At 37.5% G+C, this 14,572-nt stretch overlaps 1 protein-coding gene across 1 annotated transcript; it reads left to right on the top strand.

Annotated features, from left to right (window-relative positions):
• The first annotated feature begins 3,395 nt into the window (after positions 1–3,395).
• Positions 3,396–6,196, top strand: LOC126335413 (uncharacterized). Its single transcript, XM_049998724.1, has 2 exons — positions 3,396–3,592; positions 4,102–6,196. The coding sequence occupies exon 2, from the start codon at positions 4,105–4,107 to the stop codon at positions 5,461–5,463; it is 1,359 nt and encodes a 452-aa protein (XP_049854681.1). The 5' UTR covers positions 3,396–3,592; positions 4,102–4,104; the 3' UTR covers positions 5,464–6,196.
• Positions 6,197–14,572: the final 8,376 nt, after the last annotated feature.

Genomic DNA, 14,572 nt, shown 5'->3' with positions numbered 1-14,572 from the left:
TTGCAGTTCTACCTGTTTACCGATGAAGCGGGTTTCACAAACCACGGGGCAGTGAATCTACGGAACATGCATTACTGGTCCGTGGACAATCCTCGCTGGCTCAGACAGGTAGAGTGACAGCGACCGTGGACTGTAAATGTATGGTGCGGAATCATTGGCGACCACCTCATTGGTTCTCACTTCATTGCAGGGGCCCAAACAGCTGCAACATACATCGCATTTCTACAGAATGATCTGCCAACGTTGCTAGAAAATGTCCCACTGGAAACGCGTCGACCTATGTGGTATCAGCATGATGATGCACCTGCACATTCCGCAATTAAAACTAGGCTGACCCTTGACAGGATGTTCGACGAGCGTTTCATAGGACGTGGAGCACGCATAAATTGGCCAGCCCGTTCTCCTGATCTTACACTTCTGGACTTCTTTCTGTGGGGTACGTTAAAGGAGAATGTGTACCGTGGTGTGCCTACAACCCCACAGGATATGAAACAACGTATTGTGGTAGCCTGCGGCGACATTACACCAGATGTACTGCGGCGTGTACGATATTCATTACGCCAGAGATTGCAATTGTGTGCTGCAAATGATGGCCACCACGTTGAACATCTATTGGCCTGACATGTTGGGACACACACTATTCCACTCCGTAATTGAAAACGGAAACCACGTGTGTACGTGTACCTCACCCCTCATGGTAATGTACATGTGCGTCAGTGAAAAAGACCAATAAAAAGGTGTTAGCATGTGGACGTAATGTGCTGTTCCAGTCTCTTCTGTACCTAAGGTCCTTCACCGTTCCCTTTAGATCCCTACGTAATTCGATGCTCTCCGATACACACGATCGAACAGCGGAGGAGTGGTACTCAAGCGTCAACTTTAGGTTACAATATCTCCGGATGTAATTAACATTTTACAATGCAACAAACGGCACTGCTTACGTATTTGTTTATATGTTCAGATGTGCTAACAAAACTAACGGGGTTCCATTTAAAAAAACGTAGGTTTGTGTTAAAAAATATACTTCCGTGCATTTTTTTTTTTTTTAATGGTTTGTGTTAACCAATTACACTAGCCCCACTCCTCGCGTTCGGTCTGTGGAATCGATTCTTCAGTATTTGATGTGGTTTACGAAATATATCCAACGGTAATGTTAGGTGACTCACCCTGTATATATATCGAACAATAGAGAGGAAGGCCGGCCGCTGTGGTCTCGCGGTTCTAGGCGCGCAGTCCGGAACCGTGCGACTGCTACGGTCGCAGGTTCGAATCCTGCCTCGGGCATGGATGTGTGTGATGTCTTTAGGTTAGTTAGGTTTAAGTAGTTCTGAGTTCTAGGGGACTGAAGACCACAGCAGTTGAGTCCCATAGTGCTCAGAGCCATTTTTGAATAGAGAGGAAGCCAAACTTGCATTAGAAAAACTACACGAAATCTCACAGAAAACTGGGCTACAAATCTCCTACGATAAAACACAGTATATGGAAAACAAACCTGTAGATAATCTCCCCATTACTGCTCAATACGGGAAAGTGGCACAAGTTGCCCACTTCCGATATATGGGAGACATAATCCAGCCATCAGGATTGAACTCAATAGCCAATAGAGATAGACTCTCCAGACTACAAAAAGCATATAAGCTCCCTTGGAATAACTATAATAAGAAATCTATTTCTGTTAATGCGAAACTAAGGCATTACAACATGGTAGTCCTACCAGATCACTTAATGTTGCAGAAACTACAGTGATTCGTGGTCATACGAAGATCACAGAGATTGAAAAGCAGGAAAGAAAAATTCCGAGGAAAATATATGGGCCAGTGTTTCAGGAAAGAATTTGGATGAAGAGGCCAACTAGAGAGATTTACAAAGATATAGAAACAATAACAGACACTATTAGAAAGAGAAGGATGAAATTTTATGGACATATCAGCAGGATGAATAAAAGCAGGCTCACGAGGCAAATCTTTGAGTTAGTAAACAAGAGCAAAAACAAGACAAGTGGATCACTGAAACAGAAGAAGACATTAAAGAACCGGGCATCACACAAGACAACATAAACAATAGAGAGCATTTTAGAAACATCATACGGGAAAACACACTTAAACAAGAACACACGGAGAACAGAACGGGAAAAAGATGGCCTGAAGAACGCAAGAGAGAATACAGTGAACGTATGAAGAGAATTTGGGAAGAACGAAGAAAGAAGATGAAATCATGACTACTGAAGTTCAATCGCTTTCTTAAAAGGGAATATTCGAAAATATATACGGCCCTTGATCGAAAATACCTGTTGTTATGGTACTGATGCTTTCTGGACCATCCCGATAAATCTGTTGCAAATCCACTATCACAAAAAGGAATATTTTAAAATTTTATCCTTTATTTAACTGTCTCACAAGGAAACTGTCCAAACCAACATATCCAAACGTTCTTTGAACACACCGAAAGAAACAAAATTTTAAAATTTTACCTCATAAGACATGCTGCAAGAAATTTATAAAATGTTGCAATTTGCCAAATTCATTGTTCACCCTGCTGTAGCTGCAGCAGACAGCGCATGTGCGACATGGTGGGCACATAGCTTTGGTTGGTAGCACATCGGTAAACGGATAACACGTCACAGCGCGATCGTAATCTGTTAAGAAAATTCAAGTTGCCGTTGACAGGTTCCCCAACGCCGTTATTCACATTTACTATTCGTTCGAATCTGCAACTCATGAAACATCCATAATCATTATCTTTGGTTGATAATAGCATCTGTATCTGTGCAGGTTCCAGAGTGTCACAGTAATGTGGAAACAAATTAATGTTTTCAAACTTGCAAAGATGAAATATGAAGAATATGGTACGCAGTCGAAATCACACACTTCTCCCGAAGACCTACATATGTGTTATTTAGAACTTTCTTGGATATTCATTCGAATGTTATAGACATTTGATTAGGAAATGTGGAACATTTAAAGAGACAGGGAATAATTCAGATAATTGCATGAATTATGGTTCAAACGATGAACATTGTGCTAATTGAAGTCCAGAACAAAAATATAGTGCCTTCCAAGCCCAAAGAAAACATGTGCAATAATAGTTTTCAGCGCCAAAGAAAAGGCTGTAAGTTTTTTGGTCAAACGGAAGAGGAAGAAAACGGCTAATCTTAAGCAGTACGCAAAGTCCGTTTTTTTTCATAAAATCTGAACGTGAATTATATAACTCGAAGAAAGTTTGCACAAAACATGAAATATGTACCAAAATGAAACTCGCAAAAAGTGTGAAAGAAAAGGTATTCGAAATATTTAGAATTACTCGTGTTATGAACATTATTGGTTTCCAGGCGTCTTCGACTTACAGTCAATCAGGGTAACTTTTTACCAGTCAGGGTATCTTTGTACCACTTCCTACTTTTGTTTCAAATGTTTGGTGTGCCATCTACTGGCGTTCTTATGCACCAAAATTAGCACTGTTTTTATCTCTGAGATTTCTAGTTCGTATTTCAACTGTCTTTCCACTTTCCTATAAGCTCTTTGAATTGTTGTTAGTGTTTGAATGTGTTGGCTGCGAAGAGAACTTCTGACAACAGTGTTTTCAATTTGTGATTGTAAGTACAAATAATGTGCTTCTCTGTAATGTTTCATTTGCAAACAGTTAAATAATTCTTTGAGTTTACAGTGATGCAATTTGAATTGAAATTATTCTTTACTTTATCGAGATAATAGCTGTTATATAGCTAGTTGCAGATTCTAGCCCAGTTTAGGGTAACATTGTACCGGTACAAAGTTACCAGGATTGTGGTATAATGTTTACCAGATTGAAAGTAGACTAATAAATCTAGATAACATTAAAACTGAGAAAATGACTTGGTATATCACGAATTACGCGACTTTGATGCTTGAACATACCAACACTAGCATTTATGTGAATAAAAAATCGGAAATTCGTATCATAATAATTAAAGAAACTTGTGGTAGACTATTAAACAAGTTCTTACGTCACTCGTTTGTAAAATATTAAAAAATTACTGTAGGCTCAATAATAAACTAAAATATTCATCCTAAGCATCCACTCAGTCATGAAGTTAAACAAGTGTACTATATTTTTCTTCTACAGACCATGGGACGGCAGAAACCTTCAAAACCAGGTACTAGGAAATACGGCACAAAAACCCGTTACTCGAATGACACCCTGCAGAAAATATTAGAAGAAATTACTACTGGAAGAATCGGCCAGAGGGAAGCTGCAAGGAAATATAACATTCCAAGACAAACCATTGTGAACAAATTAAAAAACAAGCACAGCTGTAAAGTTGGAAGAGCCACTGTGTTTACGGAGATTAAAGAAAGATCTTTTGTACAACATTGTATCACTGTCAGTGATATGGGTGTTCCAATATCAATCTTTGACTTGAGGTGCATAGTTAAGTCATATCTTGACACCTGTAACAGAAAAGTAAGCTGCTTTGCAGATAATATGCCTGGATGGGAATGGGGAAAGGCCTTTTTAGAGAGGCATCATTCTGAACTTTCTCAGAAATTTACAGTAAATATTTCAAGGAAGCATGCTGCCGTAAATGAGGACATAATCAGCACTTTCTTTCTGAAATATAAAGACGAGATAGAAGGTGTTCCTGCTGAAAATATTTTCAATTTTGACGAAACAGGGTTTCATGACATACCAGCAAAAGGAAAGCTCTTGTTTCGTCGAACGTGTCGACATCCTGAGAAAATCGAGAATACATCAAAATCATGTTTTACTGTCATGTTCTGTGGGAATGCAGCAGGAGAATTCCTTCCTCCATATCTTATTTTTAAAGGTAAGCAAAAATGGACTGACTGGATTTACAATGCACCTCCTGGAACACGAATGAATTCATCAGACAGTGTGTGGATGGAACAAGGAGTATTTGATGACTGGTTTGAAACTCACTTCCTCCCTTTTGCCTTAAAGAAAGAAGGAAGGAGAGTAATTATTGGAGATAACCTCTCCTCTCACATCTCAATCAGAACTTTGGAGCTTTGTGAACAAAATAACATTAAGTTCATTTGCCTGCCACCGAATGCGACACATCTTCTGCAGCCGCTAGATGTGGCTTATTTTTCTTCTCTGAAGAAAAACTGGAGAGATGTTCTTTCTCAATGGAGGAAGACTCCAGAAGGAAAGAAGAAACAATGTCTTCCAAAGGGTACATTTAGTGGCCTACTGGCGAAGACTTTGCAGTTAGGTGAACAGACAGCATCTTCAAATTTAGTGAAAGGATTTGAGAAATGTGGATTGTGTCCTGTAAACTGTGATAGAGTCTTACAATGTCTCCCTGATTATGCAAGAAATGAGTCTTCTGTGATGGGAAGTGTGGGAGCTGAATTTAAAAAAATATTTGGAGACAATAAGACAATCAGATCTGAATGTGAAGTGTGTCAAAAAGTACAAGTTGCCCATAGAACCAGGGAAGAGTGTGTCTACAGAAGATGTTAGGGCATTTTATGAGAATAGGGAGCTAACTAGAAACAATGGAAGGAGGAGACAGTCACAAATAGAGGGAGGAGAAAATGAACTGCGGGGTGAGCTAGAGTTTCAGCAGTGTGGCACATCACGACCAAGATCAGGACCAAAAACAAGAGGAGGTGTAAGAGCTCGTGCTGCAACACTCAGAACTTTAAATCGAAGTAATCTGCCTACAGATGCTTCTGAAAGCTGTATCTTAGCTGAATTAGATGTGACCAGAAGTATGACTGATCGCATGGAACTTGTAAACAGCCCTATTGTCATCGCTGAGGGGAACATGGTTGTAGAAGAAGAATTACTAACTGATATGGTCAATCAACCTTCTACATCAGAAGGTGACTTTCATGTAAATGATTATGTCATTGCAGTATATGAGGGCAAATGCTATCCTGGAAAAGTCACTGCAGTAGAGATGCGAGGCAATTGTGTGACATTCAGAATAAGTTGCATGGTTAAAAAAGGAAAATATTGGGTGTGGCCTGAGAGAGAGGATTCAATTTGGTACAGAAAGGACTGTATATTAAAGAAAATTGATGAATCCTGCATGAAACATATTAATAAAAGGGGCATGGTTCATATCAGTGATGACCTCCTGTGCTCATCGGATGAAGATATTTGAGGAAATCTATTTCCTGTATAGTATTAGTGAATGTGTTGTGTTCTGTTTTCGAAGAAAATATGTAACTATTATTTGTAATATGTATTACAAGCCATCCACTGTGAAAAATATGTTTTTTCTACATTTCTTTTCACTTAATTTGAGATCTGTCAATGCCAGGTGGATACAAATATATTGATATTTCAAAATAAACACTCTATTGTGTATTAACACTGCTTGTTTTTATGTCTTATTAACACCTGTTTTCCTTAAGGCATGGTCTATAGTTACAAAGAGCATTAGATATAGGAAAATACTGATTTTTTAAAGACTGGTCTAAAGTTAACCTGAATGACAGTGTAACTTTGTACCAGTATTAAATTTGAAATTTCTCTGTAATAGGGCATAATTATTATACATTTCTATTTTCCCAAGCACTCAATGACTATAGATGCAAAATGTTACAATATCTGTTCTGATGTGTAATTTATTTTTTTATACAATATTTTCAAAAAATGGAAAAAAGTGGTACAAAGTTACCCCGATTAACAGATTCAGGAAATTATATAGAAAAGGAAGTCACAAAACTATGAAGTTTACCCCAAGTAAACGCGTAGAGGAGATGTCATTAACAGGTAATATTACCGGGAAATAAATAGTTGACATGAAGAAGAAGCTTCTTGTTATCCCCACAAACGCTGTGTATAAAACCCATCAGTCAGGTTTCATGCAAACGAAAAAACGAGGGAGTCGCTTGTGCAGTCAACGAATGCTATAACACATTCTTATACGACATTTTCTGTGATAAATATCAGTGGATTACTGTTGGGCACAGAATTATACCTGTATTCAGGAATATTAGGACCACAGATTTTTTTTAAGGGCTGTTTGCTTGCAATTATCTTTTAATCTGCGTAGTAAAGTCTGGAAAAATGGAGAGGATAAATTTCAATACTACATACGAGGCGTCTTCTTACCATTTGCAGAAAATAATCCATTGCTTTGGTTTGACTTTTGGCCTTCACATAACAACACCTCTCTCTGTAGGAAGGCGAAGCAGAGCCTGTTAATATAATTCGGTTTTCACCTGATACGAAGGAGGGTATAAGATGAACATCAACAAAAGCAAAACGAGGATAATGGAATGTAGTCTAATTAAGTCGGGTGATGATGAGGGAATTAGATTAGGAAATGAGACACTTAAAGTAGTAAAGGAGTTTTGATTTGGGGAGCAAAATAACAGATGATGGTCGAAGTAGAGAGGACATAAAATGTAGACTGGCAATGGCAAGGAAAGCGTTTCTGAAGAAGAGAAATTTGTTAACATCGAGTATAGATTTAAGTGTCAGGAAGTCATTTCTGAAAGTATTTGTATGGGGTGTAATCATGTATGGAAGTGAAACATGGACAATAAATAGTTTGGACAAGAAGAGAATAGAAGCTTTCGAAATGTGGTGCTACAGAAGAATGCTGAAGATTGGATGGGTAGATCACATAACTAACGAGGAGGTATTGAATAGGATTGGGGAGAAGAAAAGTTTGGGGCACAAGTTGACGAGAAGAAGGGATCGGTTGGTAGGACATGTTCTGAGGCATCAAGGGATTACCAATTTAATACTGGAGGGCAGCGTGGAGGGTAAAAATCGTAGAGGGAGACCAAGAGATGAATACACTAAGCAGATTCAGAAGGATGTAGGCTGCAGTAGGTACTGGGAGATGAAGATGCTTGCACAGGATAGAGTGGCATGGAGAGCTGCATCAAACCAGTCTCAGGACTTAACACCAAAACAACAACAACAACAACGAATTGCGTGATTGTGCCTGTTTATAACAAAATGTTCACAGCGTAAAGCAATTTTTAGAAAATTGTCGGACAAAATGATTTCTGATAGCTCTTTGTCTTTCAGGTTTATCAGCAAAACAGTATTGTTAAGCTTCAGTCATTTCTGCGTTGTGAGTTTGCATCGCCACATTGTACGAATTTGATCAAGTACGCCTGATGCGCAGCAAAAAATGCAGATCACCGACCACAGACATTTCCTACTCCATTCACTTCTGTATAAATAAAAGTAGTAATTACTGTGAAGTGCCTTAATGCGTTAATTTTTCTTTTGTCAGTTGTGCCTTGTGTAAGGAAAATGTTTGTTTTCATCATACAATAGACATTCGCATGTTTGTGAACAGTACGGGGAATAAACAAGGAACTGTTTTATTGTTAGCCATACATACGTTATTCAAAAATTGTCATAGGAACTCTGCAACAGCAATAGTTATAAAATATTTAATGTCAACAAACTAAAGTCTCAATTGATGGAAGTTGTAACGCAACGTCATGCGCTGCCTTGATTTTCTTTTCTCTGTTTGTTACTTGGTTATCAATTACGCCTGCAACAGCTGTCGAAATGAATCGCAAGTTATTTAAAAAAACTGAGACATTTCTGGTATGGTTTAAGTGCTTAAAATTCGTGTGTGTGGACTTTGGACTTCGCGCTTAGTGCGCTGCGGTTCGCTTGTCACGGCTGCGTCTGGTTGTTCCCTGATATGCGAGCTTGTTCTTCGTGCTGCGAAAATGGTAACTTTACTGTTATATTTTAAACATTCTTAAAGCGAGCCTGTGCAGCTAAAATTTTGACGTTACATTTCTTTTGGTGTATTCTTCTTGTGCAAAAAATTTCAGACTACGTTGCGAGATGTCGGATTGGACCATTCCATTATCAGTTGGACATCTATTTCATAACTAGTTTCGATATAAATTTGATCATCTTCACATCAGTGCAGCTGCGGAAGTAATCCATCATGTCCATTTAAAACTACAAATTACAGCCGCACACTCAAATTTCCCTAGCCTGAATGGAAGAGTGGAGAGCGTAGTTGAACTTTATGTGTGTCGTCGTAATTGTATTTCTATATGGAGATAAGGGGTAGCTTATGCAACTACGTAGATCTGAAGACAACCAAATGTTTATCGCAACTAGCCACCATAAAAATAAATATGTACTTGGTATGGTGAAGTAAAGGATAAATTAGAAAAAAAACTTATTTTTCATAAAACGTATTTTTCATTATAGTAGGTTTGGAGCAGCGTTGGCGGGACCGCAGAAAGCATCAATACTCAGAATAACGGGTAGAATCAACACCAGACTGTAACGTTTCACAGTTCTCAAGAATAAAGGGGATGCTGCAACGTCCGACACCGTTGCTCAGCATCAGTTTGAGACAAGTCGAATGGCAATCAACATGACTATTTGCATCCACCGTCGGCAAAATCTTAAACAAACAGTGAAAAGCTGTAACAGCAAGGAGTAACATAAGCTGTCAGATGGCGAACCTTCAAAAAAACATCCGATTTCTGCCGATTCGTGGCCGAAACACGATTGCGCTCTTCTGTAGATGCACAACATAAAATCTCAAATGCCAGTATGTTTATTGAGTCCTGATGTCGTTGGCATGGCAATTATACTCAGGGTATCGATTCACACAGCATATAGTATCAGTAGTTCAGAATAACATTTAAATGTAAAACTTCTGTTGTGTTTCAGTATAGTATCACTTGGCAGTATTCCAGTTGTAGCGTGATAGAAACGAGCAGCTTTGCCAACATAAAGCCTGTAATCATGTCAACTTTTTTCAGATCTTGAATTTTTCGTTTTGTTTTGCATGTTGTTAATAAAATACGAAGACGCTTTAGGACCTAGTTGCGAGTCCACAGGTATCATAATTATGACCGTATTAACGTTGCACTTAACATTCTCTCCAGTAGGAAATGAACTTTTGGAAAGCAGCTGAAAGGTATAATATTCCACTTGTATCAACTGGAAAAGTGTCTTCATTCAAAAGGCACAAAAGTGCCTGTCCGCCTTGGGCAATGATGAGGAAGAATACAGCAACAAATACTTATTAGTTATGTGGCGAGTTTTTAATAACCTAGAGTAAATGACAGAAGGAAACGTTTTTACTTTCCAAACATATCAAATGAACTGACCCACACTTCACCGAAATATAAAGAAAATTAACCTTTTCTGATGAAAAAAAATCAGAATTTTTTTTTAAGATCAAAGTTGCCAACTTTAATGTTTTGAATATTTATAAGTGAACTGTTTTCCAGTAAATAGTTTTATTAGTTTAAACTATGTTCTCTCATATTGTTGGGTTATTTCTAGACAACTAAAATTCGATCAAAAATGTTATATTTTGCACATAACCTCTCTAGCACACCTAGTTGGCAGATTTTCCTCATTCTGAGATAACTTCAACATCGCTTTCTGTAATTTTTTAACGTTTAAACGTTTTCTTAGTTTTCAATTTTACTGTAAATGGTAAAACTGGACTCAAGACTACTGGACTCAAGAATTACTAGAATTTTTTGTACATATCAGGCAACAGCCCAGTTAAAAAGTTGCCCCTGATGTCAGAAATAATTAAGTGCCTCAAATACTTGATTGATAATGAATCAGTGGGCAAGAGCACAAAATTCACAATCAAGTAATGATTTTTGAAAAGGTCCAGTTTCGTTCTGAATGGGATGTGATTTAATTGGATAGTATGTGTAAGGTAACTGAAAAATATATTATCCCTCCCTGATGCCAATCAGCATGGGTTTCAAATAAATCAGTCAATCAAAACTGAACTTCACTTTTCTCACATGACATCATTCCATTTCACATCTATACATATTGTTACACCCAGGTACTCATATGAGTTTGACTCCAATTATGAATCTTTGATACTCTAGTTATTGGATAACCATTTTCTTCTTTTTTCTTTTTTCTGCATTATTTTACATTTCTGAATATTTAAATCAAGTTGTCAGTCTTTGCACAACCCAGTTTAAGATGCAGCACATATTAAGCAGAGTTGGAAGACTGTTTGGTAAGTAATTACTTCTACTCTATAGATGAATGTCTTAACAGGGACTGTTTAAGTAAAAATGTGTGTTAGATTTCAGTTTTGACAGGACTCAATCACAACAATCAAGATTAGGGATCCCATGTATGATAAAGATACTAAAAGCGCATAACTATGCTTCAATCTGACAGAGTATTAAGTCTGTAAATATTAGCAGTTTCAGTTTACTGCAATGTATTCACATATTTTGAAAAGTTCCTGACAAATGATCAGGGAACTGAGTATTATATTCAAATGTTCCATGGTTTTTATGTTTTACTTTATGTTCCACACCCATCAGAATCATCTCATTTTTGGGACCATGTAATGAGAACTCAATCTAATCTAATTAAACCTTGAAATCTTATCAAGATCTGAGTGACTATGTGTGTAATTTTCCTTTTTTCAGACAGTACTTCACTGTAAATAAATACATTAACTGCAAAATATTTGAGGTTACAATTCATATGGCAATTAACATGCAACGTGAACAGCAAGGGTATGAACATGTTCCACTGGGGTGTGCCTGACATTGCTTCTATTTGCACCAGTGTCTCTCCATTCAAGATAACATGCTACATGCTCCCTACCAAAAAACCATCAATATACACACAAATTTCATTTGAATAGTTTCTACTGCTTCAGTCACTTTTTAGTAATATTTAATTATTATGACACACTTCAGTGGCATACTGCTATCAGGTGCATTACTGTATGAATATGAAAATGATAAGTTGTGAAGTGTATACAATGGCATAAGCTTCCACGCCCAAAGTCAGTGGCCATAAAAGTTTTCTGAGTATTATACCACACCATACTTAACAAGAAAAACTATTCTAGAGAAACCAAAATTTCAGCTACGGTCACAGTGAAACTTCCTGGCAAATTAAAACTGTGTGCCAGACCGAGACTCGAACTCGGGACCTTTGCCTTTCATGGGCAAGTGCTCTACCAACTGAGCTACCCAAGCACGACTCACGCCCCGTCCTCACAGCTTTACTTCTGCCAGTACCTTGTCTCCTACCTTCCAAACTTTACAAAAGCTCTCCTGCGAACCTTGCAGAACTAGCACTCCTGAAAGAAAAGATATTGCGGACACATGGCGTAGCCACAGCCAGGGGGATATAAAGAATGAAATTTTCACTCTACAGCGGAGTGTACGCTGATATGAATATCCTTTCTTGATATTTGTAACTGAGATACACCAGTCTTCCCTCTTTATCAGGTATACTGATAATGTAAGTCTTTCTTTTGAATATTGGGCTCCATAAGGTTCCCTTTCTGTGCAGCAACCATGGAATATAAAATTATAAAGAATGTAGCAACCAGTCGTGGAAACATAATTTATTTATCTTGTTGCAAATCAATTTCAACTGATATCTGTCATCATCAGATTTCTATTGTGATTTCTTCATGGCAGAAATCTGCCAAGGACAGTACTTCTCGTTACAGCATGTATCTGTTAGTAAAATGCACCAATGATGATTGATATAAGTCGAAATCAATTTGCAACAAGATAAATAAATTATGTTTCCATGACTGGTTGCTACATTCTTTATAATTTTGTAAATCTTTCTACTTGTTTCTTATGTAATCATTGTCACTACAGTCACATTATGGTCACAGTTATAAGGTTCAGTTTGAATATTCTGAAAGAGGTCAGTTATATTTGTTGGAATTATATCCAATATATTTAAGTCACCTTAATATAATTGACTTGTATTATTTCATAGTCTTGGTATTTTTGTATCTGTTATAACTCAGCAAATAACTTACTTGGTTATTCTATTGTATGTCACCTGGATATAGATTCTGATGAATTGAATAGGGTGTGGGGTAATTTCAACAGAGAAAAATATTATTGTGATCTGGAAGTCTTTTGATTCTAGCTTGCATAGTTAGTAACAGTATGTGGTTATACTCTTACAGTATCATCATTGTGGAGCACAGTGCATGTGGAATTGTATCTGGAAATTTGAATATGGTCATAGTGTCAGGAATAAAACAAAACAATCTATATATGTGTAAAGGGATATTTCTATGTGACTGACAGTCTAGTGACATCATTGATCAGGTTTATGTTCTGGACTGGGGACGATGCTGACCTTACGAAGCAATAGAAAGTTGACATCTCAGTAACAGTTAAGGGATGTTCAGCATTGTCTGAAGTACACTATCAGAGCAAACCATTCACTGCTTTGTGAACTCTTCAGATATCTTTGTTCAAATAAAATCCGTAAAGATACTTTGGTATCTACTTTGCAACTTTTCATTTTTTGTGAAAAGGCAGGTTTTGACACTGATCAAACACATTTCATAAATTCTCAGTCTTAGAATGGTGATCTGGTCCAGTAGAATGTTCTCAAGCTCTTTGGTGCATCAGAACCTTGCCTTAAGCACTGTATAGGAACCTACAGTATTGCAAGAAAGCTAAGTCAAAAACAAAGCTTTATGGAATTAACAGTTGAAATTCAAACTGCAAGTGATACTCTCAATGAAGAGGACAGAATGCAACTCAATATACAAAATTGATATCTATAAATAAACTAAATTAGCCTAACACATACCTTGACTCTTTCTGCATCCTATTTTCAAAAATGGTGTTTGACTGTGTCGGACAAATTTCTGCGACTTTTCGAGGTTTTTTCATGAGAGTGTGTTGTTCAAAAATCCTATTTAACTAAGACAGCAGAAGAAATGTAACTGTGTCAGTGCAAATCAGATATCTTCTTTAGCCATTTAATCCTCAGAGACAAGTGCTGGATGTATCTATTCTCATTGGGCTCCTAAACTTATTCCTGAGAATGGTAATATTCAATGGATGGTAGTTTTTACATATGGACTTTGTTCTTCACTGCAGTGAGAAAGTAGGAGGCCTAGTGAACAGAATGGTGACTGGTAATGAGACGTGAGTTTCCTGTGAAAACACCAAGACAAATTGGCAGTCAGTGATGTGGAGGTCACATCTCCTCCCTATAATCCTCTCCCCCCTCCCCCCCCCCCTCACAAAAAGAAATCGAACAGGGTTATAGGTATTTTTTTTTAAACTAACGGAAACTTATTTGTGAATTTTGTGGAATATGGAAGAACAAGCAATTCTGAAACCTACAGGGAGACATTATCATATCAGAAAAGTGCCTCTTAAAATAAACGACACACTATCTTCACTACCTGTGGTGTTCTTTTGCACTGCAATTCTTGGCCACACTGTACTTGGCAAAGACAAGACTTGTTGCATGATATCAAAGAGGGCTTTTTGACATTTGCCCTTTAATTAGAGAGGTATTCTCTCTTGTGCAATACACCCTTTGCTTAGTTTTTCTTTGCTCTTTAGGCTGTATTTGATTCCAAGTGATTGTCATTACTTCTTGTACATGAAAAAGTCAATTGGCTCTCAACATTTTGACTCCAACTCCTAACAGTAGATAACATGGTGGAGATCTTGGCGATAGATGTCCATGTTTTGGCTGACAGGAAATGTTCCAACCAAAAATTACCTCAACATGATTGTAGAAATGGCTACCACACCATGATACCTTTATCTGAGGAAAGAAAGAGAAGTCATTGGGAATCAAACCACATCAAATGTGAGTAAAA

This window comes from Schistocerca gregaria, chromosome 1 (assembly GCF_023897955.1).
Source record: "Schistocerca gregaria isolate iqSchGreg1 chromosome 1, iqSchGreg1.2, whole genome shotgun sequence".
NCBI lineage: Eukaryota > Metazoa > Arthropoda > Insecta > Orthoptera > Acrididae > Schistocerca > Schistocerca gregaria.
Note: the sequence above shows the minus strand (reverse complement) of the source record. Positions and strands in the feature narration are given on the sequence as shown.